The sequence below is a fragment of the Anabrus simplex genome, chromosome 3 (genome assembly GCF_040414725.1).
Source record: "Anabrus simplex isolate iqAnaSimp1 chromosome 3, ASM4041472v1, whole genome shotgun sequence".
Lineage (NCBI taxonomy): Eukaryota > Metazoa > Arthropoda > Insecta > Orthoptera > Tettigoniidae > Anabrus > Anabrus simplex.
Window position 1 is genome coordinate 520,086,905 of NC_090267.1, and position 21,762 is coordinate 520,108,666.

The window sequence follows — 21,762 nt, forward strand, 5'->3', positions numbered from 1 at the left end:
AATGATTTTGTTATTATTTTCACTCCTATTGCCTTACTAATTTGTTACGCGATCTTTCATCACGCTGTTTGGTAATTAATACGGTGTATAGAACTCACAACTCTGGTGCGTTGTTGTTCCTAGTGTTTAGTTTTTGTATGTCTTTTTTAGTGTACATTTTTAAGTGTTATTATTGAAAGTGGTGAAGTGCTAGTGAACTCTGACTTCGCCACAAATCTAAGTCAACGATAAATAAGAGAGCAGTGGACGATCAAAAAAGAACACAAGCGTGAGGAAATGAAACTAGTGTCAAATTCTTCAAAACTGAAATCAATAGAAAAGTTCAAACCCGTTCCATGAATGTAAGAAGAGACAGATTTTCGGTAAATACGCCTTATCTGTGTCAAGTACATGACTCCGTGAGTTGTTTCTAAATTTTTAATTTAACAAGTAGCCTCGGCTCGTTTAACATTTAAATTTGGTAAGTAGCAAGTTTTATAAAATGTATTAATTAAGTTCCACTGCATCGGGAAAGTTGGCCGTACGGTTAAGGGTGCACGGCTGTGAGCTTGCATCCGGAAGATATTAGGTTCGAAACCCACTGTTGGCAGCCCTGAATGTGGTTTCCCGTGATTTCCCCATTTTCACACCAGGCAAATGCTGGGACTGTACCTTAATTAAAGCCACGGTCGCTTCCTTTCCACTCCTAGCCCTTTCCTTTCCCATCGTCACCATAAGAGGTATCTGTGTCAGTGCGACGTAAATCCAAGTTCCACTGAAGTGATTTCTGCTTGGGGTGAATACAAATGTGGTTCTTGTAGTAACATTCGGTCCAGACAGATAACACTTCACTGTGTCAGATGCACAGAGCTCCAATGATAACATTAGACCGCAAGACTAACTTGAAAAAAGAAGAAAAAGAAAGGGGTACGGAATAATTATTCATGTAGTCTATATATTTTGCTTCTTGAACTGATCAATGCATGTAATGGACTTGTAGAAAATGTTCCATTTTTCACTAGATTGGTTTAAATGTTTACGACTTACCGAATTTCGAAACTTAATGAGGAATGTTTTATCATTTTATTTAAATAAACAATAAACTCAGCTTCTGAAAAATATTTATCAGAGTAATGTGGTCCATTGTCTCGTTCGACTAATCAGAAAATAATTCACATTACAATGCCGTGTAAGCCTACAGAGGAATTACTTGTGAGAAGAAATTTATTGCCATTTATCTTCCAATCTGCAATATCCGAATAATACACAGTTTTCCGTAATATTTGAATTTCCTCTTCATTGAATAAGTGTCCTTCAATATTAGTTTAAGCTTCCATTCCATAAAATGTAGCACTGTGTGCTCAGACTGGACTGGTAGCCAAGTCTCCAACAAGACGCCGTACTTGTGGTACGTTGAGAATCCCCGTGTATTCAGAAGTCAAGAGTTGGCATCCATTCTCGAGTAAAAGGAAAATGGGTCATTTGGGCGGTTTTAAAATAATCGATTAAAATCTGCAGCAGCTCAGAATGTTGGCTCGAACTCTTGATCATATTCCCATTATGAGGGGCAGAAATACAAGAGAAGAGGACGGACGCTGATACATTCCTAACATCATACTATTACCTACCTGAGAAATTAATCAGAATGAAGTCTCGAGGGTGATCAACAACGCTTAACACACTGGGCGCACGACAAACGCATGTTTGTTTAGATTCCGATAGCGCTCTGGCACCGAGACGTTGCGATGCTCTTGTTGAGTTGACGGAACGCAGGCAGGGCCACCATTATATCTGAAGAACTCCCACACAGTCACCGGACATGAGCCTACTGCACAACATACTGAGCGTTTTGAAACACCCTGGACTGCTTGTCTGGTGGCTACGTAGGTATATAGAAATAGGACAAACACAACTATATACGGACATAATAAATATCATGACATAATTTTCCAAAAAAATATATTATATATTTACGTTTATTGGCTTTTTAAAACGGGAGTTCTCTTTAACATAAAGTTCACAAAATATATAGAGCCTTCGTAATGTTTTTGTTAGTATTTTTTGTTTTTTGTTACAAGAAGAGTGTTCACAGGTACAAACTGAGAGTCAGTTGTTTTTAACAGAGGAAGAACAGGGTTCAACAACACATACAACTTAATAAATAATAATTCTTAGAGGAACTGTCAGTGAACCAAGTGAGGGCAGGAACACACATACACACTCACACACACTTCGTAGGCCTGTACTGGCTGAGGCATTATCGGACTGGGTCATACATTCAACATTATCATAGTAAAATATACACATAGGCGAGAAATGTGTGATCCAATGGAAACAATGAAAGCATCCTCGGTGTGGGGCCGAGACTACACACAAACACACAAGAAGGTGGGAACTGTCTTAAATATCCTTTTTTTGAACATTTTAAAAGTCTTTTTAAATTACATCTCACATTTAAAAAAATTCCATAAAGTGTGTGTGCAAAAATGGTGCAATGGCGATAAGAAAGTAATGGCAGGAATGTTGTATATATCACAATATCGCAAAGTGCTGCAAAAAGGCGTGCCCAAGAGAGTTGAATACAATAGCATTTAAAGGGTGCAGCGGGTTAATTGTTTCACAAGTGTTCGCCCATTCACCTGAGAATAGCATCTGTTAGTAGTAGTCTTTTTCCTCCTCTCATTTAGTTTATTGCCGGCTTGTAAGTTCCGTCTTATGAAGTTGTAGGCCGTTACCGCCGCCAGTCTTGAGGAAATGTTTTCTCTGTCAATTAAAAAATAAAGAGGAAGGTAGGTGTGAAGATCAGCGAGCAAGGGGTGCGTTAACAACCTTGGGTGGCTCAGGATAGACGGGGGTGACATCTATAACCCAAGGATGTTAGGCGAAACCCCGCCCTCCCAGCCTCATATCCACAGCTGCCTTCCCAGCGCGTAGCACCCTGCCGAGGCTCTGGACAGGACGCTGTCCCGTACCGAAACACACCACCACGTACTAACATAGACATCTAGACAGTAAGACTAAGGGGTCGTGTATTTCTGTACGCTATTTCCTCAAGACGAGGCAAGGCGCGGTCATCAAGTGAGGTACGACAGTAAAAGGGGGTACAAGATGACGACTAGCGACCTCTGGCCCATCGCAGCAGCGCGTCGGCTAACACGTCCAAGTGAGCTTTCGTCTGCAACAGAAACACGAACATGGTATTAAGGTTTAAAACTAATACACAAGTATGTCTTACGTTTGTATGTAACAGAAAATAAATCATGTACAAGCACTTGGAAGAGAAATTATAGCAAATAATATTAGTGTAATAATAAAAATAAGTACAATAATAATAAAAAGAATACCTAAAAAATAATTGTAAAATAGATGTGATTTCGTGTATTTCCTTCATTTAACCGATCTATTACACTTGATGATGAACGAGCACAATCCTCACTCCAATTCTCTGGGAAGAAACTTGTTTACGGTTATGTTTCTCATATAGAATCGCTAGGAGTCCCGGGGGAGTTCACCGTGCGGTTAAGGGCGCGCAGCTGTAAGCTTGCATCAGGGAGATAGTGGCTTTGAACCCGACTGTTGGCAGCTTTGAAGATATTTTTCCGTTGCTTCCCATTTTCACACCAGGCAAATGCTGGGGCTGTGCCTTAATTAAAGCTACGGTCGCCTCCTTCGCACTGCTGGCTCAGAGTTACGATAAGACTTCTTTGAGTTGTTATTATAAGTTACTCTTTGCTATAATGTATCACATTTATGCCTCTCTTTGTCTAAGGAAACAGAAATATTATGCTGTTTTGGATGGAATTGTCAATTTTCCTTACACACAAGCCTCTTTAAACAACGTTTGGTATGTCTGATAATACTAACTTCGTCGTGCAGTATTCTCACAGTGCTCACAAGAAGTTTTCTATTCAAACGGTCTTCGGAAAATGCCTAGTTTTTGTTGTAGTGGTAGATAAAACATATAAACAACAGTAATAAAACCACTTTCTTTCTGTGCACCAGCTGGCGTGGTCTTATTCTCGGAGAAAGTTTTAAACTCCATTTCTCCGCATCTTAGATGTGTGAAGAAAACGTTTCCGTGTTGGACGAACATTAAAAGCAAACGACGAAAAAAAGTATTTTGTTCCTTGAAGGTCGATGAACTTTGTATTTGTCTGTCGAAGTTGCGGTCAAGAATAAAATTACTATGCTCCCCTACATATCGCACTGTCAGTGTCCACATACATATGCATTTAAAAAATAGTTTAGTCATTTTAAATGAGAATGAATCTTTGGTAGAAGCCAGCACTTCACCTGAAATGGTTTTGTGTAAATAAAAATACTACTTCTGTTGGTAACAGATTTTTAATATGTGCAAGTTTCTATGGACAGTAAAACACTGTTCTGTGTGAATGTAATGTAGTCTACAATGTCTTAATGAAATTGCTTCAGTTGAGAGTTAAAAAAGCTCGTACGTAACGGCCGGGAGCAGGACAATCCACTGTATAGATAACTACGGGAGATATCATTGCAATCCACAAGAAAAAAGAGCCGAGATTCGTAATTGGTACAACCACAAGACGTTGACTGTGAGAAGAAACATAAATATGTGTATATGGACCGGCAGAAGAATATTTAAAAGAGAAATACGCAATGCGGAATGACATTGGCAACCCTTGAACGCCCGAATTTTTTATTTTTTGAAATGTTCAATTTTTATTAATAAACATTCTTAGGATAGGGCATTATTCAAGGAATATCCAGCATTTTGAAGCAGACGTGCTTAGTTACGGAAATATAGGGTGTTGCATATCTGCAACGCTCGGCGCTTAAGTAGTAGTCTGCAAGGTACCAACACATGTGTTGTTTTCTTCGAGAAAAAAATGAAAATAAGAGGACAGTGAGCGTGGAGAAGAAGATATAAATTATTGCTGAGTTTATTATTTACTAAGAGATAAATTAAAATAGTTTATATACAGTAAGAGATTATTTACAGTACCTATTATATATACATATGGTAATCAAAATAAATATATTTATTGGAAAATGATATTGAAATCTGACAGGGTATTCAGAATTCTTCAGTTTACTGGTGTGATCATTTGCTGTGGGTTTCTCTGAAGACTCAGTGATCTGTGTGTCGCTTTATGTGGAACGGAATGAAGCAACTTCTGCAGAGCCCAACGTCACGCTTTACACACCCTGCTAGAGCATTTCTCGTATGCTATTGTCTGGGATATACATCACAAGGTGGTCTCTCCCGTCGTACCGTACAACTTCGCGATGGGAATCTGTGCCGTAGGATTAGACTTAGTATGTCGCCACTTCCAATTGAACTGAAGCCGTGACAAGCATTTTGCAGGCTCCACCCTAACTGCCACGCTCTCTTCCATGAGATCTGTTCCTCCTAATAGTGCAGGGCGTTCTTATCTGCCCTGGAAAACCTGTTGACCAGGCATCACAAAACTGGTATATGAGTTTGAATTGCATGCACAGCAACGTCAATAACAAACCGGTACATGAGGACGTGATTTGACAACGGATCCGCCTAGCGTTGCGAATATGTGGATCTTACTCGCTCACGAATTATTAATTGTAAAAGGAATCGTGTTACATTCAAACTCGGATGAATTTACTTCATGGATTTCCTAAAAGCGATTAATTATTTGTAAACATAAAATTATATGGCGAATCTTACCTCTTACGGTATCCCATTGTGATAGCTGTCACTTCAAACATACACCTCGTCAACAATCAATCACCGAATAAGCGCGCAATTTCCATTCTTTTACTGGAAAACAACTTCATACATTGAAAGAAAAGAGCACCGGCACGCCGTTGCGCAAGGCGTTCATGGGTTTGATGATCAACTGTGGAACTATTTTAAAGAAATGCCTGGAAGTTAGTTTCTCAATCAATCAATCAATCAATCAATCAATCAATCAATCAATCAATCAATCAATCAATCAATCAATCAATCAATCAATCAATCAATCAATCAATCAATCAATCAATCAATACTGATCTGCATTTAGGGCAGTCGCCCAGGTGGCAGATTCCCTATCTGTTGCTTTCCTAGCCTTTTCCTAAATGATTTCAGAGAAATTGGAAATTTATTGAACGTCTCCCTTGGTAAGTTACTCCAGTCCCTAACTCCCCTTCCTGTAAATGAATATTTGCCCCAGTTTGTCCTCTTGAATTCCAACTTTATCTTCATATTGTGATCTTTCCTACTTTTATAAACGCCACTCAAACTTATTCGTCTACTAATGTCATTCCACGCCATCTCTCCGCTGACAGCTCGGAACATACCACTTAGTCGAGCAGCTCTTCTTCTTTCTCTCAATTCTCCCCAACCCAAATATTGCAACATTTTTGTAACGCTACTCTTTTGTCGGAAATCACCCAGAACAAATCGAGCTGCTTTTCTTTGCATTTTTTCCAGTTCTTGAATCAGGTAATCCTGGTGAGGGTCCCATTCACTGGAACCATACTCTAGTTGGGGTCTTACCAGAGACTTATATGCCCTCTCCTTTACATCCTTACTACAAGCCCCAAACACCCTCATAACCATGTGCAGAGATCTATACCTTTAATTTACAATCCCATTTATGCGATTACCCCAATGAAGATCTTTCCTTATATTAACACCTAGATACTTACAATGATCCCCAAAAGGAACTTTCACCCCATCAACGCAGTAATTAAAACTAAGAGGACTTTTCTTATTTGTGAAGCTCACAACCTGACTTTTAACCCCGTGTATCAACATACCATTGCCTGCTGTCCATCTCACAACATTTTTGAGGTCACGTTGCAGTTGCTCACAATCTTGTAACTTATTTATCACTCTGTAGAGAATAACATCATCCGCAAAAAGCCTTACCTCCGATTCCACTCCTTTACTCATATCATTTATATATATAAGAAAATATAAAGGTCCGATAATACTGCCTTGAGGAATTCCCCTCTTAATTATTACAGGGTCAGATAAAGCTTCACCTACTCTAATTCTCTGAGATCTATTTTCTAGAAATATAGCAACCCATTCAGTCACTCTTTTGTCTAGTTCAATTGCACTCATTTTTGCCAGTAGTCTCCCATGATCCGCCCTATCAAATGCTTTAGACAGGTCAATCGCGATACAGTCCATTTGACCTCCAGAATCCAAGATATCTGCTATATCTTGCTGGAATCCTACAAGTTGATCTTCAGTGGAATAACCTTTCCTAAAACCGAACTGCCTTCTATCGAACCAGTTATTAATTTCACAAACATGTCTAATGTAAGCAGAAAGAATGCCTTCCCAAAGCTTACATACAATGCACGTCAAACTTACAGGCCTGGAATTTTCAGCTTTATGTCTATCACCCTTTCCTTTATACACAGGGGCTACTATAGCAACTCTCCATTCGTCTGGTATAGCTCCTCCGACCAAACAATAATCAAATAAGTACTTCAGATATGGTACTATATCCCAACCCATTGTCTTTAGTATATCCCGAGAAATGTGATCAATTCCAGCCGCTTTTCTAGTTTTCAAATTTTGTATCTTATTGTAAATGTCATTGTTATCATATGTAAATTTTATTACTTCTTTGGCCTTAGTCTCCTCCTCTATCTCTACATTATCCTTGTAACCAACAATCTTTACATACTGCTGACTGAATACTTCTGCCTTTTGAAGATCCTCACATACACACTCACCTTGTTCATTAATTATTCCTGGAATGTCCTTCTTGGAACCTGTTTCTGCCTTAAAATACGTAAACATACCCTTCCATTTTTCACTAAAATTTGTATGACTGCCAATTATGCTTGCCATCATCTTATCCTTAGCTGCCTTCTTTGCTAGATTCAATTTTCTAGTAAGTTCCTTCAATTTCTCCTTACTTCCACTACCATTTCTAACTTTATTTCTTTCCAGTCTGCACCTCCTAGTCTCTTTATTTCTCTATTATAATAAGGTTGGTCTTTACCATTCCTTACCACCCTTAAAGGTACAAAGCTGTTTTCGCATTCCTCAACAATTTCTTTAAACCCATCCCAGAGTCTGTTTACGTTTTTATTTACCGTTTTCCACCGATCATAATTACTTTTTAGAAACTGCCTCATGCCTGCTTTATCAGCCATATGGTACTGCCTAATAGTCCTACTTTTAAGACCTTCCTTTCTATCACATTTATTTTTGACTACGACAAAAACAGCTTCTTGATCACTAATATCATCTATTAGTTAAGTTTCCCTATAGAGCTCAACTGGTTTTATCAGGACCACATCCAGGATATTTTTCCCTCTGGTTGGTTCCATCACTTTCTGAATCAGCTGTCCTTCCCATATTAACTTATTTGCCATTTGTTGGTCATGCTTCCTGTCGTTCGCATTTCCTTCCCAATTGACATCTGGCAAATTCAGATCTCCCGCTAAAATCACATATCTTTCATGTCGTTTCCCACATAGCTGACTAACCTATCAAATAATTCCGCGTCAGTGCTACCCTTTCCCGATCTGTACACTCCAAATATATCAAGTTGCCTATTATCTTTAGAAATGAGCTTTACACCTATAATTTCATGTGTCTCATCTTTAACTTTTTCGTAGCTTACAAATTCTTCTTTCACCAGAATGAACACTCCCCCACCCACCATTCCTATCCTATCTCTACGATACACACTCCAGTGCCGTGAGAAAATTTCTGGATCCATTATATCATTTCTCAGCGATGATTCAACTCCTATTACAATATCTGGTAAATATATATCTATTAAATTACTTAATTCTATTCCTTTCTTTACAATACTTCTACAGTTCAACACTAACAATTTTATGTCATCCCTACTTGATTTCCAGTTCCCTGTTCTCGTATCACCGCTCCCTAGGCCATCCCGTTTCCCTGAATGTACCTGCCTATTACCCTTCCAAACAAATTTCCTAACTTACACGTAGCACTGCGGTTTAAGTGAAGGTTATCTGAGCGCAGATCGCTATCTCCTACCCACCCATTAGGATCTAGAAATTTCACTCCCAGTTTCCCACATACCCACTCCATAGTCTCATATAAATCCCCAATCACCCTCCAGTCATTATCCCTCCTACACAGTATTCCACTGATAACAATCTCCGCTTTCTTAAACTTCACCCGTGCTGCATTTACCAGATCCCACACATCTCCAACTATGCTGGTACTTATATCAGCTTGCCTTACGTTGTTGGTACCAACATGAAACACTACCACCTTCTCCTTCCCCTCCTCCCTCTCTTCTACTTTCCTCAACATCTGCCTCAACCTAATTCCTGGATAACACTCTACCCTGGTAGCCTTTCCTCCACACACTTTCCCCAAGTGTCTAACGATGGAATCCCCCATGACCAGAGCCTCAACCCTACCCACCTCATTTGATCCCCTCCCCTCCTGCTCAGCAGAAGCTACTTCCTCCTCCCTTTTCTCCTTCCCATGAGCCTAAATCAAGACGAGGTCGTTCTCGCAATCATTTATATTGTTTATGAAGAATATATCAAACAGTTTATCAAGTAAACTAAGGTACATGCCTTTCAGCGTTCAGCCTGCAAGCCTTTGCGAAATGCCAGCTTCGTTTAGTTCTAGATGATGGTGATGAACACACAGCTCTTAGGTTCTTTACCCGCTGACATCAATTTAGTCTTTAGTCATATCACACTCGTTGCACCTATCATCAAGCTTTCAGCACAATCTGCCTATCTCCTTACTACATTCCACCTAACTAAATCCCTCCCTGCCACTTTCCATCTTTCAGCAGATGATCCATGTAAGCTATGAGCAACAAAGGTGAAAGATTGTGTAATCCTAGTAAATACCTTAAACCACGGACACGTTCTACCATCAATTTTCACTTACCCCTAATGATTGCAGCCGTTGCCCGTAGCCCGTAGTTCCCCAGTAGACCTACCGTCTTTTAGCTCGGTAGTCTGTCATATACCTTCCTTAGAGCTATGAAACATAACTATCTCTTCCTTTCGTAGCTTTTTCGATTATCTGGCGCGCCCCCCTGTGGTCTGAAACACATCCAACGTACTCTAAACAACCAATCGCGCCAGTGAACACCTTGCCTGGTATACTGATCTATGAGATACCTCGATAGTTGTTGCTTGTACGGCATGTCTCAAGCCTTTTGGGTCAAATTGAAACAGCTGATAGGGCAAACCATACACTTATTGGCCACTTCTGACAGTAATTGTTTACAGGTGTTACATTAATCGGCCACTTCTACTAGTAACTTTGTATCTTGGGTATATTCCTATATTACAGTGTTTCTTGGAACAAAGTGTTACACTCTACGTTTTGCTACGTTATGTAATTTATCATCATCATCATCATCATCATGATGCATACTGTTGTCACTGAAATCTTCAATTTCACTGGCTGATTTCACATTGTAGGAGAAATGGCAAAGGGACCCATCCTCGTCCTCAGCCAGGGTGGTTGTTAGGTACACACGAACTGCGGACATCATCACAAGGTATTTCCCTCCACTTTTTAACTTTGCGACGTCAGATGCAACACGATATTTCATTTTCCATCTTCCCCAAATCATTTCCTTTTAACTGTGCATCTGTCGCTTGCCTTGCATTCCTTCTTCCCTTTCAGTTCTGCACGTTTCCTTTCCCTTGTTCTTTCTCTTTCTCTGCGGCAAGACGCTTCTTCTCAAACATGTCTTGATATTTTGTTGATGTGACAGCAAATGACTGTCTGTCTGTCTTCACGCCAAACAAGAAATTCCTCCATATGGTCCAAACGGGCTCTTTTGATTAGTGATGGAGTCCTCTCCTGTGTACATTGTTAGTTTCTGCTCTTATTTGACTGTGCTGGGAGTCATTACTTGGGGTCAAATTGCAATTGATATTTTCTGCCCTTTTCTCTCAGGAGCCCAGCTAGTGGATCCTTTATATTGGATAAGTGGCTGTTACACTGAATCATGCCACTTGCTGCGTTGCTTGATTGGGCACCTGAAGTTATTCTCTTTCTAGGAATATTTCCGTATTTGGAACAAAGAGAGAAAATCTTCCCTGTGCTGTCGCAGAATCGTGCCATCACTACTCTTAAACGTTTCAATTGTTTCAGCTCCTACAGTGCTGAAAAATGTGTCATATTGTCATCATTGAAGGAAATCTGCCCCTGCTCCTTCGAGACCGCTGTCGCATTAGTTTCCCCAAGACATTTGGAGTAATTCACTGCATCAGGATTTAGCCTAAAGGACAAACACCACGTACTTGAAAACCTTTTGCCATTGTTTCAGGTTTGGCAGCAGACTTCTTCAGCAGAAGAGCAAATGACAATTTGTTTAAAACCTCACCTGCATGATTAGAATACCAATCATGCACTGCCTTGCACCAGCATACTTTGAGGGGATGAAACATTGGATACAGTGCAATTGATAACTTAGGTGTGATTTATGTCCGTCAACAAACAATACTACTGGCAGTATTATACCTTCAGTCAAGAGAAATGGGTGAAACACATTTCCCATGTATTTAAAATATATCTCGGTAGTTATCCACCCACTGTCGCTTCGAGCGATTCTCCATTCCTTGGAAACAAATTGTGAAATCGTTTCAGGAATTCCTTCATAAGGATACACAATCACGGGGCAACATTTTTTCCCAGTGGCTGAAAAGTTGAACATAAGAGTGATGTTCTCCTTAGAAGGTCTCTCCTGTACCGAATAGACGTTTTTTGCCCCCTTGTTCACCAGCACTAGATCCGTTGAGGGACATATTTGGAAAATTGTTTCGTCTCCGTTGAAGTCTCTCATAGACTCTTCAAGGTTTTTCTCTATAATATAGTCCTTCTGTTCGCATAACCACTTCCTAACACTACTTTTCGAGACACGCGAACTTGCCACTCACTTCTTTTCTCTCTCTTGTTTGAGGATGACGACGCAGGAAAGCCACAGAGCGCAATGTTTTCAACAGAATTTACAGTTACATGGATACTAATAAACTGTTCTACGAATATCTTATTACCTTCATCTGGGCGGTTCTTCTTGAAAGGGTTCGGCCGTGGATTTAATATCAAAAAATCTGTACCCTGGAAATGATGTCTTCTATGGAAATCTTTCATTGCCATTTCGAGAATCCATCTAGAACAATTAAATTTCCCTTTCATTGTTAAGAACCGCAATGCAAACTGTGTATCGGTCTACTTCATGTTACACATTTTGAATCATCTTAGGCTTACTTGGCTAAAGTATCCTCCTCTTGCTTGGTGAGAACTGATGATGGACTGAAAGAATCTTTGTGAGCAGTGTTTTTCAACTTAAATTGTAGACCGTTTCGGGTTAGGCCATCTTTTTTTCACCACGGCTCTCAGAGATTTATCAGGATCATTGCGTATTTCCGCTAGTGCTGCTTCCATAGCAGCAGGATCATTTTTTGGGAGTATAGGCATTTTTAACATTACCTACAAAGTACCAATCAAAAATTGTTACAGTACTGGACCGCCCCAGAAACAGTTATTGGCCGGGTGACTGCTTTTATTACATAAACCAAGGAATATTGATATTCTGATCATAAAAAAATCTTGTCTATCGCATACAAAACACAGCTATTGGCCGATAGCTACATTCTTCGGTTGCAGTCATTGGCCACCCAACACTACAATGATTCTTATAAATTATCCCATTAACTCATTGGTTATTTTAACTTTACTCGCCTCAGTAACTTTCCCTGGCGTGTAGAACAAATCGAAACAGTATCAGAGACATTTCAAATACGTCCTGACGCTAAAGAAATTCACAAGAAATATCATAATATTAAATACTGTGCCAACTGACTGCCGCCATTTTGAACTCTCACAGCTAATGGAGGGAAAATGGATAGGTCTGCCATCTGGTGACAAATGCTATCACTGCCTTGCACTGGCAAATAACTGTACGGTTTACCCTAGTGTATTCAGACAGGGAACCAATGGTCGGAAATGCATGTTTATTGTGTAATGGTCGCACACCACATATCAACAACGTAGCTAGAGTGTAGTCATTGCTGCACGTCGCATTATTATGTAAAACAATATTTTGCATATGTGTCGGAGGTCATATAAACATGGGTATGTGCAGTATGTGCCATCATGGTTCCCAGACCTTTTGACTTTAGCGAAGTATACACACGAGAATAATGTGTTCTTCCCCTAGCGGGTTACATGTAGACTACTAACGCCATTGTCTAGGATGTTTTAAATATTTTAACTCAACACACATTGCACACTGCGGCTTCCACAGAGATTTGCCGGTACTCTAGAGAGACCCTGTATAGCTTCTCAGAAGACGTGGGTTTCAAACTAGCGGAGCAGAGCGATTGCCTGTGTCGGGTTATCCAAGTAAATAAGAGCTGTTTGCGACTTGAACTCTGTTCTTAATCTGATGGCCCGGAGTTGCTTGCACGCGTAATCCGTTTTGCCTCGAGTAGGAGTAGGTGTGTCAACGCGGGAGGAAGACAAACAGTGCCACGCAAAGGACGGGTGTAGCGTGATAGTGTTCGCCGTTCGGGCCCTAAGCCCATACGGCTGCCCCATCGTGTTTTCTCTTAAATCTCATCACGTATCGATCTGTATTAAGTACTGTGGTAACTTACTTCAACGTTAAAATATGTTTCCCAAAGTAGAGTGTAGGCGACTGGGTTCAAACTACGGTCCTGCATAAACTGGTTTTACCTCGGGTGGACTTGGATCGATCATCGAAAATAATGTGGTGGTTGTTCGAGGACCCTACTCAAGAAAAGCAGCATGGATGAATACAAACAAAAATGATGCTTTTCTCTTCCTTACAGCTGCTTGATCACAGGAGACCAATTGGCCCGTCAGCGCCTTACAAGTGTCCCGCATGCATTACTCCAGCACGCTCCATGTTCCCGAGCGCTCCCCGTCTAATGCGCCCCCTCAGTAGTGCGGAGAATGTGGTCGGAAAGTAACCTGCTGACGGCTTGTGTATCTCACCGAACAGATAATAGTTCAAGGCACAAAGAGTAGAATATCTGCACGATGAGGCATTAGGAGAGGGACAATGCGTACCGTCTTGTAGAACATACACGCTTGTCGATCTTCATCCTCCCCGCTTGGACAGTCGATAAAGCCATCGCAGAGCACGTGATCGTCGATACATCGATATCGGCCCATGCGGTCCGGAGTGGGGCACGCAAACCGCTCCATACCATCCTCGGCTGGCGGGCATTCTGAAACACACAACGGCTCCATTAGTAAGAGAGAACAATAACAACAGTTCGATAAAGCTGACTCTCCTATTGTTGTACTACATGGGGAACCTCTTTAGGGGGTTACCTGCACTTCGCTCCTTTAAGTGAACGCCTCCAACGCGGTTTACATTTATTAACAGTGTTCTGGCAGACAGTTTGGGGGATCGTACGTAATTCCACTTAATTATACTTTCGGGGTGAATTTAATTTGCGGAATGGAAAATAGTGTTCTGGGACTAGGTCAGAAGAGTACGGTGGTGTATTAGTGCTCAGGTGGTGGTGGTGATTATTGTTTTAAGAGGAACTACAACTAGGCAACCATTCTGTATTAACATTAATCGGAGGAAAAATGGAAGGGATCCGACACTTCGAAAAATTAAGGTGTCGGTCAAAGAAAGACAAGCTCCACGAAGGGCGTGCAGGCCTCGAAACTTAATACAGTCGGGGTCGGAAAAGAACAAGAGTTGACCAAGAGAGGTCGGATCGGATTGATGAAAGTTAGGAACCTGGCAGATGTAAGTGGAAGCAATGCCAAGACTCAGGTGAAGGCCCAGTGTTCGCCAAGCCACGCTTCCAAGACGAGAGCCCCTGGAGCCCCTTTCAGTAGACTCATACGACAGGCAGGGGATACCACCCCCACTCACAGGGGGATAGTAGTCAGGTGTTCTAATGGAGGAGCTCCAGAGTTGTTTCTCCACTAGTCTGGTTATTTCCTCAGATATTTCATTTAGCACTTACCGGGTGAGTTGGCCGTGTGGTCACGGGCACGTGGCTGTGAGCTTGCATCCGGGAGATAGTAGGTTCGAATCCCTCTGTAGGCAGCCCTCAAGATGGTTTTCCGTGGTTTCCGACTTTCACAGCAGGCAAATGCTGGGGTTGTAGTTTAATTAAGGCCACGGCTGCTTCCTTCCAACTCCTAGGCCTTTCCTGTCCCATCGTCGCCGTAAGACCTATCTGTGTCGGTGCGAAGTAAAGCAACTTGCATTTAGCACTTTCTCTATTCCAGCCTTTCTGGAGACAATAGATTTGATCGACGGCAAGTTGGCAGCGACGGTGACTCAAATGTGACGCGAAATCCGAATGGTGTGAGTTCGACTGTCACTGATATCTGATTGGCTTGAACTTTTGCACATGACTGAATCTCAAGTCACAAGTTATCTTACGGCTGCCAGGGAGTAGTTGCAGATGTACGGCAGAAAATTTAGTAACATTTTCTGAGAGTTGTGGACAGGGTCAGTCCCATAAGGTTGGTTGATTGAAGTATCTGTTGTCAAATACATACATGCACCTGTTTGTTGATGACTATGTTTTTTGATTCACAAAGAGCCTTGACGTCACTTTCCTCGGCGACTGCTCCGGAAATCTTGCAGAACGGAATATTCCCATTAGAAGAATGAATTTCCGATCTGTTACCATACAAACATTGTTGTCACGAAAGAGAGAACATTGCCTTTCGTGTCAAAGGAATGATAAGAAAATTCCAAGTCAAGCACACATTGGGAGGAAAACATTTTCAAATAGACATCTTTGTGCGAGAATCGAGCATGAACGTTGATGTGGACTCTCACTTCCTTTTCACGTTTTCCCATTCCTTTTTCCTTTTCTACCCTCCTTCCTCGCAGATTCGGACATCTTTATGTTTTTCTCATACCATTGCCTAGTTAACAACCTGCATTAGAATCTTCCATCCTTAAGAGAGGATTGATGTGTGTCTAGCTTGTATTGCTCATGGTGAGAAATGGCTCTGAGACACTAAGCTGGGGAGTCCGCCTGGACTTGACACCGTGGTCACGTTGGTGGAAAGAAAAATCACTATTTCAATTTTGGCCACCAGCACAGCAGCGTGGTGGAATACTATTAATAGACTGCGATTCCAAAAGCCTGAGATTCGATTCCAAACCTCTACGAAGTGTTCATGTGGGAATGACGGCATATGCCACGGTTGACTGTAATTCATCCGTCGGATGGGCGTCTTGAGCAGACCCTTTTGTGTTAGGCTGATACTGATGAGCGCTGTTGCTTTTGTTGTGCCTCTCGCTACATCAGCACGCTGCACCACTCTGCTGACTGAGCTGTTACTACAAACATATCCCAGCAGTGTAGCGAGCTCTGTCTGTGTTCCAATCAAATCCCTCATTTATTAATAATAAAATAATTAAAGTCAAACATCTTGTTAATAATAAAGTCCTTCAGAAGTCGTGTTGTATGTAACCCTTGTTCCATAACTACAGCCATATTATAACTTGTAGGAATGCTTCGTAAGGTTTTCAGGTTCTCCTCCTTGGCTCAAAACTATCGACTTCAGCAAACAAAGCAAAGAGCAGCATTTAAGAAATGAGGAATATACGGGTTTTTGCGTTCTCTAACCGACGAACTTAGGGAACAATCCATATGAACGAACCTGTAGAGCTTTGATTCAACTTGCATTCAGCACACTGGGATTTCGGTGGTCGTGGTGATTATCGTTTTAAGAGGAAGTGCAAGTACGCAACCATCCTCTATGTAACACTAATCACAGAGAAAATGGAAGGGATCAGACACTTCTAAAAATAAAGGTATCGGCCAAAGAAACACAAGCACCACGAAGGGCGTAAACATGAAAGACTGCCTAGGCCTCGGAAATCTAATACCGTCAGGGTCGGAAAAGCACAAGAATTGACCAAGGGAGGTCGGATAGGATAGATAAATGTGAGGAGCCTGGCACAAGTAAGTGGAAGCAATGCCAGGACACAGCTAAGGGCGCCGTGGTCGCCAACCCATGTTCCCCACTTGAGAGCCCTTGGGGCGACTTTTGTCGGCTCTTACGAGAGGCATGGGATACCTACCGCCCCCACCCATAAGGGAAGACAGCACTTTAGAACCCCACTGTTGGCAGCCCTGAAGATTGTTTTCCTTTGGTTTCCATTTCACACCACGCAAATTCTGGGCCTGCGGTCGCTTCCTTCCCATTCCTACTCGTTTTCTATCAAAATTGGCGGCATCTGTGTCGGGGCGACGTAAAGCAAAATTCTAACAAATAGACAGAGATGGCGGTAGTCGTTGAGAAACGAGAGAGCACAGATATTATTACAGTTCTTTGTCAGCCCAGAGCCGACAGTCGGCGAGACCAATCAACAGATACGGGAATTATAATGACGGAAATTTGACTAAAGCGTTAACGGACAATAACGGTTGCAGTCCGCCTTTCTCAGAGCGCGAGAGGGAACCACCAACCGGAAGGTAAGCTCGTGATGCTGTCGTTGAAGTTTAATTTTCAATCTCCATAGAACACTGGAATTTCTTTAACATAATTAGTTGCTAGCCAAGGGAGTTACAACATGCTGCTTGACTGCGATACCGTCCGACCTTCCTTTTTCTATCCAAGCGGTGTCCCATTCCCCGCCACGTCTTCATCTACATTGAATGAGGACGGATAAATCCACTCAAGGACATTCCGAAGTATATTTCTAGTTCTGGTCCTTAACTCCTAAATATGTGAACGATTCAACAGAGGGAGATTCTAAAAAAATAGACCTCCGAATAGGACGTGCTACAGTGGTGGTCGTGGGGAGTATAACCATTCTATCGTGGCGGTGATTAAACACTACTGGTGCTGTTGATTACTGGGCAAACATTAACACTAACTGGTGGTGGTGATTATTGTTTTTAGCAATGGACACGGAAGAGCTTCTGAGGCAGAAAGACCGCAGGGTTGGTGTACCGCAAGAACACATGTCACTTTGACAATTGAGATATGTTGTGGCTACTTATATTCAAACACATTTTTCTTTTCTCAGCACACTCACTATTTTGACTGATTGTTGACTGAGGAACAACATAGTGGATTATTGTAGCATTTTGTCGTTTATTTAAATAGTCTGCACGTTTGGTAACATGCGAGTTTTTGGATCAGTCTAGCAAAACTTTTAACGCGTTATACATCAGTCTAGAATTAAATTTCAGTTTGTGAATATAGTTTATATTATTATGCTGTCTTTTATTTTTTTAAGTTTACAATTCTGCAATAACGGAATACCATGTAATGTGTGTCTGAATATTTAGACCCTGACCAGCGACCAAGTACAATGTGGGCAGTGAAATTCGGCAAAAAATGGAATTTTTAATCTTTCATTCCATAAACATCTAGAGACTTTCTTCTTTCATTCATGGTCATATCTTAATTATAAGTGCTTTGTATTGCGTTTCCAAGACAACACTGCATGGGCACGGTAACTTTATCTGCCGGGAGATCTCGTTGTTGACACGTTTTCTTGGCTCCCTCCTCATATTCCCGCCCAGTGGTAGATGTATGCTGTGGCTACATACAATGAAGGCAACATCATAAAGTGTAAAACCTTAGAAAAATTGGGAATCTCTCCAGGGTATCACATAAAACAAGTATGAAGAAAATGATTGTGAACGGAAAAGGAAGGCTGAAGGTGCAGAAAAGGACTGTAAAAACTGTCAAGACAAACTAAGAGAGCTGTGAGACGCAAGCCAAGCCAGATGATCCATCATATGGGGCAGGATTACATTGAAAACCTTTGGACAAAAGGAATATTTTCTCAAAAACTATTTAGTATACAATCTTGAAACACAAAAGTCATAATGTACACACTTTAACACAACGTCCTTGGAGAGAAACAAGGGGCTAAAAAGTGAGCGATCTCTTTCCAAAAAATGTTGCACTGAATAAAAAAATTAAGAAATGGACGAATATCTCTAACGAATAAACCCCTGTCTTAAAACACGCAAGAAGGTATAAAGAAAGCATGAGAAAAATGAAGCCTTTAGTATGAACCGTTTCTGAGATAAATGTACCTAAAAACAGTAAATTTAATATTATAGATATAGACCCTACAGGGTCCCCTTAAAATGAAACTGTATCCATTTACATGACACAGTTGATCGTTGGGACGCACATTCAGCGAGGTAATTCTTTCCAGAATCACACATAGTAGTGGCGTAAAGGAATTCTGAACTGTGAACGAATTCAAATTATGCGGCGCCATTCGTTAATAGGCTGAAGATCAAGAATAGGATTATCAGCAACCTCTGAAGCATCACGTGACATCGGACGTACACTTATTGCCACCTCACGCGCTGCAGGTAGGGCCCTAACATTCAATCACGCGAGTGCACAAGAATACAGCCTCTCTTCTTTTTCTGCACAACCTTAATAAACCAACCATGTTCAGACTAATTTCTCTCCACATCACTCCACTCATATTCAACTTAAAATATTCCCGGAGATGTTACGATCAGTGAGCCTGAACGTTCAAGACCTGCTCCAGAAGGTTGTTTATGATCCGTGAAGCCTTACCCTCTATCACATCCACAGTCGAACATTTGTGCGGCTTGGTGAGACCGTCTTCACGAGGTGAAGATCTTAGCGAGAAACTTGTAACATGTTACTTTACTGGTGTGTTTGCCCCCTTGTTACTAGAAAGTGTTACTGAAAGTCACTTGTGACATGTTACTTTACTGGTGTGTTTGTCCCCTTGTTACTAGAAAGTGTTACTGAAAGTCACTTGTAGACGAGACTACCCTCGTCTTTATTACTTGCGCTCTTTTCTATAATAAACGGCCGAGTTATTTCAGTTCGTGGTTATTTTGGGCAATCACTGGCGTGCTTTAGCGAAATAAAGAACTTGTCCATACGCGGTAACGTCCGTGGTTCGTACACTTTATGGCTTAATGGCCCCTGTTGGTGCACGCAGCTCTCTGCACATCCAGTTTACTATACGCACGCTGAGGTCATTGCACAATATAGGCCATGTCCCTCTTTGAGTGGGAAGTTTCATCGATTATTTAAGACAGGCAGCCACTTCGACATTCACCTTTGGTTATCACGACTTGGTCCTAAATACACGTCGTGCCGGTAGCTCCACAACAAGTATATATTTGCAAGATGAAAGTGATGTCAATAGCGAAGAGACTCACGGACATTGAATGTTATTTCTGAAATACAGAACTGGAACCGGTAGTGTTTAGACTCATTCTTCCAGAATTGTAGAACAGTAAATGGAGTTGATTGAGCTGTTGCTGGTACGAGCAGGTGGGCAATGGGTAAAAGTAATCCAAGTTCGGATGTGGATACAACGGAAGAAGGTCACCTTTTATTCTTTTGGACCTAAGTAGACTCGTGTTCAAACCACACACTGTCCAATTAGTTATCTGCAGAGTTGCCAGTTCTGTCAATGTTGCAGTGAAATGAAATGGCGTATGGCTTTTAGTGCCGGGAGTGTCCGAGGACATGTTCGGCTCGCCAGGTGCAGGTCTTTTGATGTGACACCCGTAGGCGACCTGCGCGTCGTGATGAGTATGAAATGATGATGAAGACGACACATACACCCAGCTCCTGTGCCAGCGAAATTAACCAATCATGGTTAAAATTCCCGACCCTGCCGGGAATCGAACCCGGGACCCCTGTGCCCAAAGGCCAGCACGCTAACCATTTAGCCATGGAGCCGGACAATGTTGCAGTTAGAGAAGGTGATCGAACACAGGACCGGCAGCAGAGAAGTTCACAATTTGTGACCATGAAATCCAAACAGTTTCGAAGAGCGGAGGGAGGTGGATTTTTAATGGTTTTGTTGTGTAGCGGCCCAGACCCGACATTGCGCAGGCATGAGCGAGTCTGATTACAGACTTCGTGTAGTGCCTAGGATTTGAACCTGATGAAGAAACAAGACCTGTCGTGTCGGGAAGTCATCTCCCCATCCTAGAAGGTAAACATCGACTACGGTTTTTATATATCCACGATACGGCATGTCTGGTCGTCAACGAGCTGTGACTGGGAAAGGCTCTCAAAGTGGGGGAGATAGACAGAACTTCGGCCAATTTCACTGACTGCACGGAAAACCGTTAACATGTGTTTGGCCTTGGAAGACGAGACAGGGAGACGAGACTAGTCTCTTTCGACATGTCGGGGGTACAGATACTCCAGCAACAGAGTTCAGGTAAAACCAAATAAAAATGAGTGTATCTATAAAATAATTGTGAGGAAATGGAAACATTTTAGACCTCGCTTGCTTCGCCACGGGATTCTGACTGTGGTTTCCCTAACGGCAGTCAACATAGGTCATTACAAAAACGTCAGTGGAATGTAGCGATTAAAAGCAATGCTATCATATAAAATACTAGACAAATGAAAAACCGCACATTTTCCCACTTTTAACGAACAGAACTACGGTGCCGATCTTACAATCCAAAGTTACAGAGCTGGAATGACCAGGACGCAGACAGCCGTGAACACTCCTCTGCCATTATTCCGTTAAATATGCACACTACCCATTCCAATCAGTGCCTTAGAGTAGAGATTGAACAGCTAGAATGCTATGATAAACCTGTGTGTTACGTACCGGTAGTATCAGAAAATTTATGAACCAGAACAAAGGAATGGCATGCCAAAGAAGAAAGTTATCTAACTCCCCAGCTACTTCCCGTCAATATTCAGGCAGCTGTGGGCTTGCATCCGGGAGATAGTGATTTTGAACCCCACTGTCGGCAGCCCTGAAGATGGTATTCCGTGGTTTCTCATTTTCACACCAGGCAAATGTTGGGGCTGTAGCTTAATTAAGGCCAAGGCTGCTTTCTTCA

At 41.7% G+C, this 21,762-nt stretch overlaps 1 protein-coding gene across 1 annotated transcript in view; it reads right to left on the reverse strand.

Moving 5' to 3' along the window:
* Positions 1-1,937: 1,937 nt before the first annotated feature.
* jeb (jelly belly) overlaps positions 1,938-21,762 on the reverse strand; it is a 283,696-nt gene continuing 263,871 nt past the window's right edge. Inside the window, exons 2-3 of the mRNA XM_067144696.2 lie at positions 14,000-14,160; positions 1,938-3,154 (exon numbers count right to left, since the gene is read on the reverse strand). Coding sequence (XP_067000797.1) covers positions 3,095-3,154; positions 14,000-14,160 — 221 coding nt within the window. The 3' untranslated portion in view covers positions 1,938-3,094. The remainder of the gene's footprint in view (positions 3,155-13,999; positions 14,161-21,762) is intronic.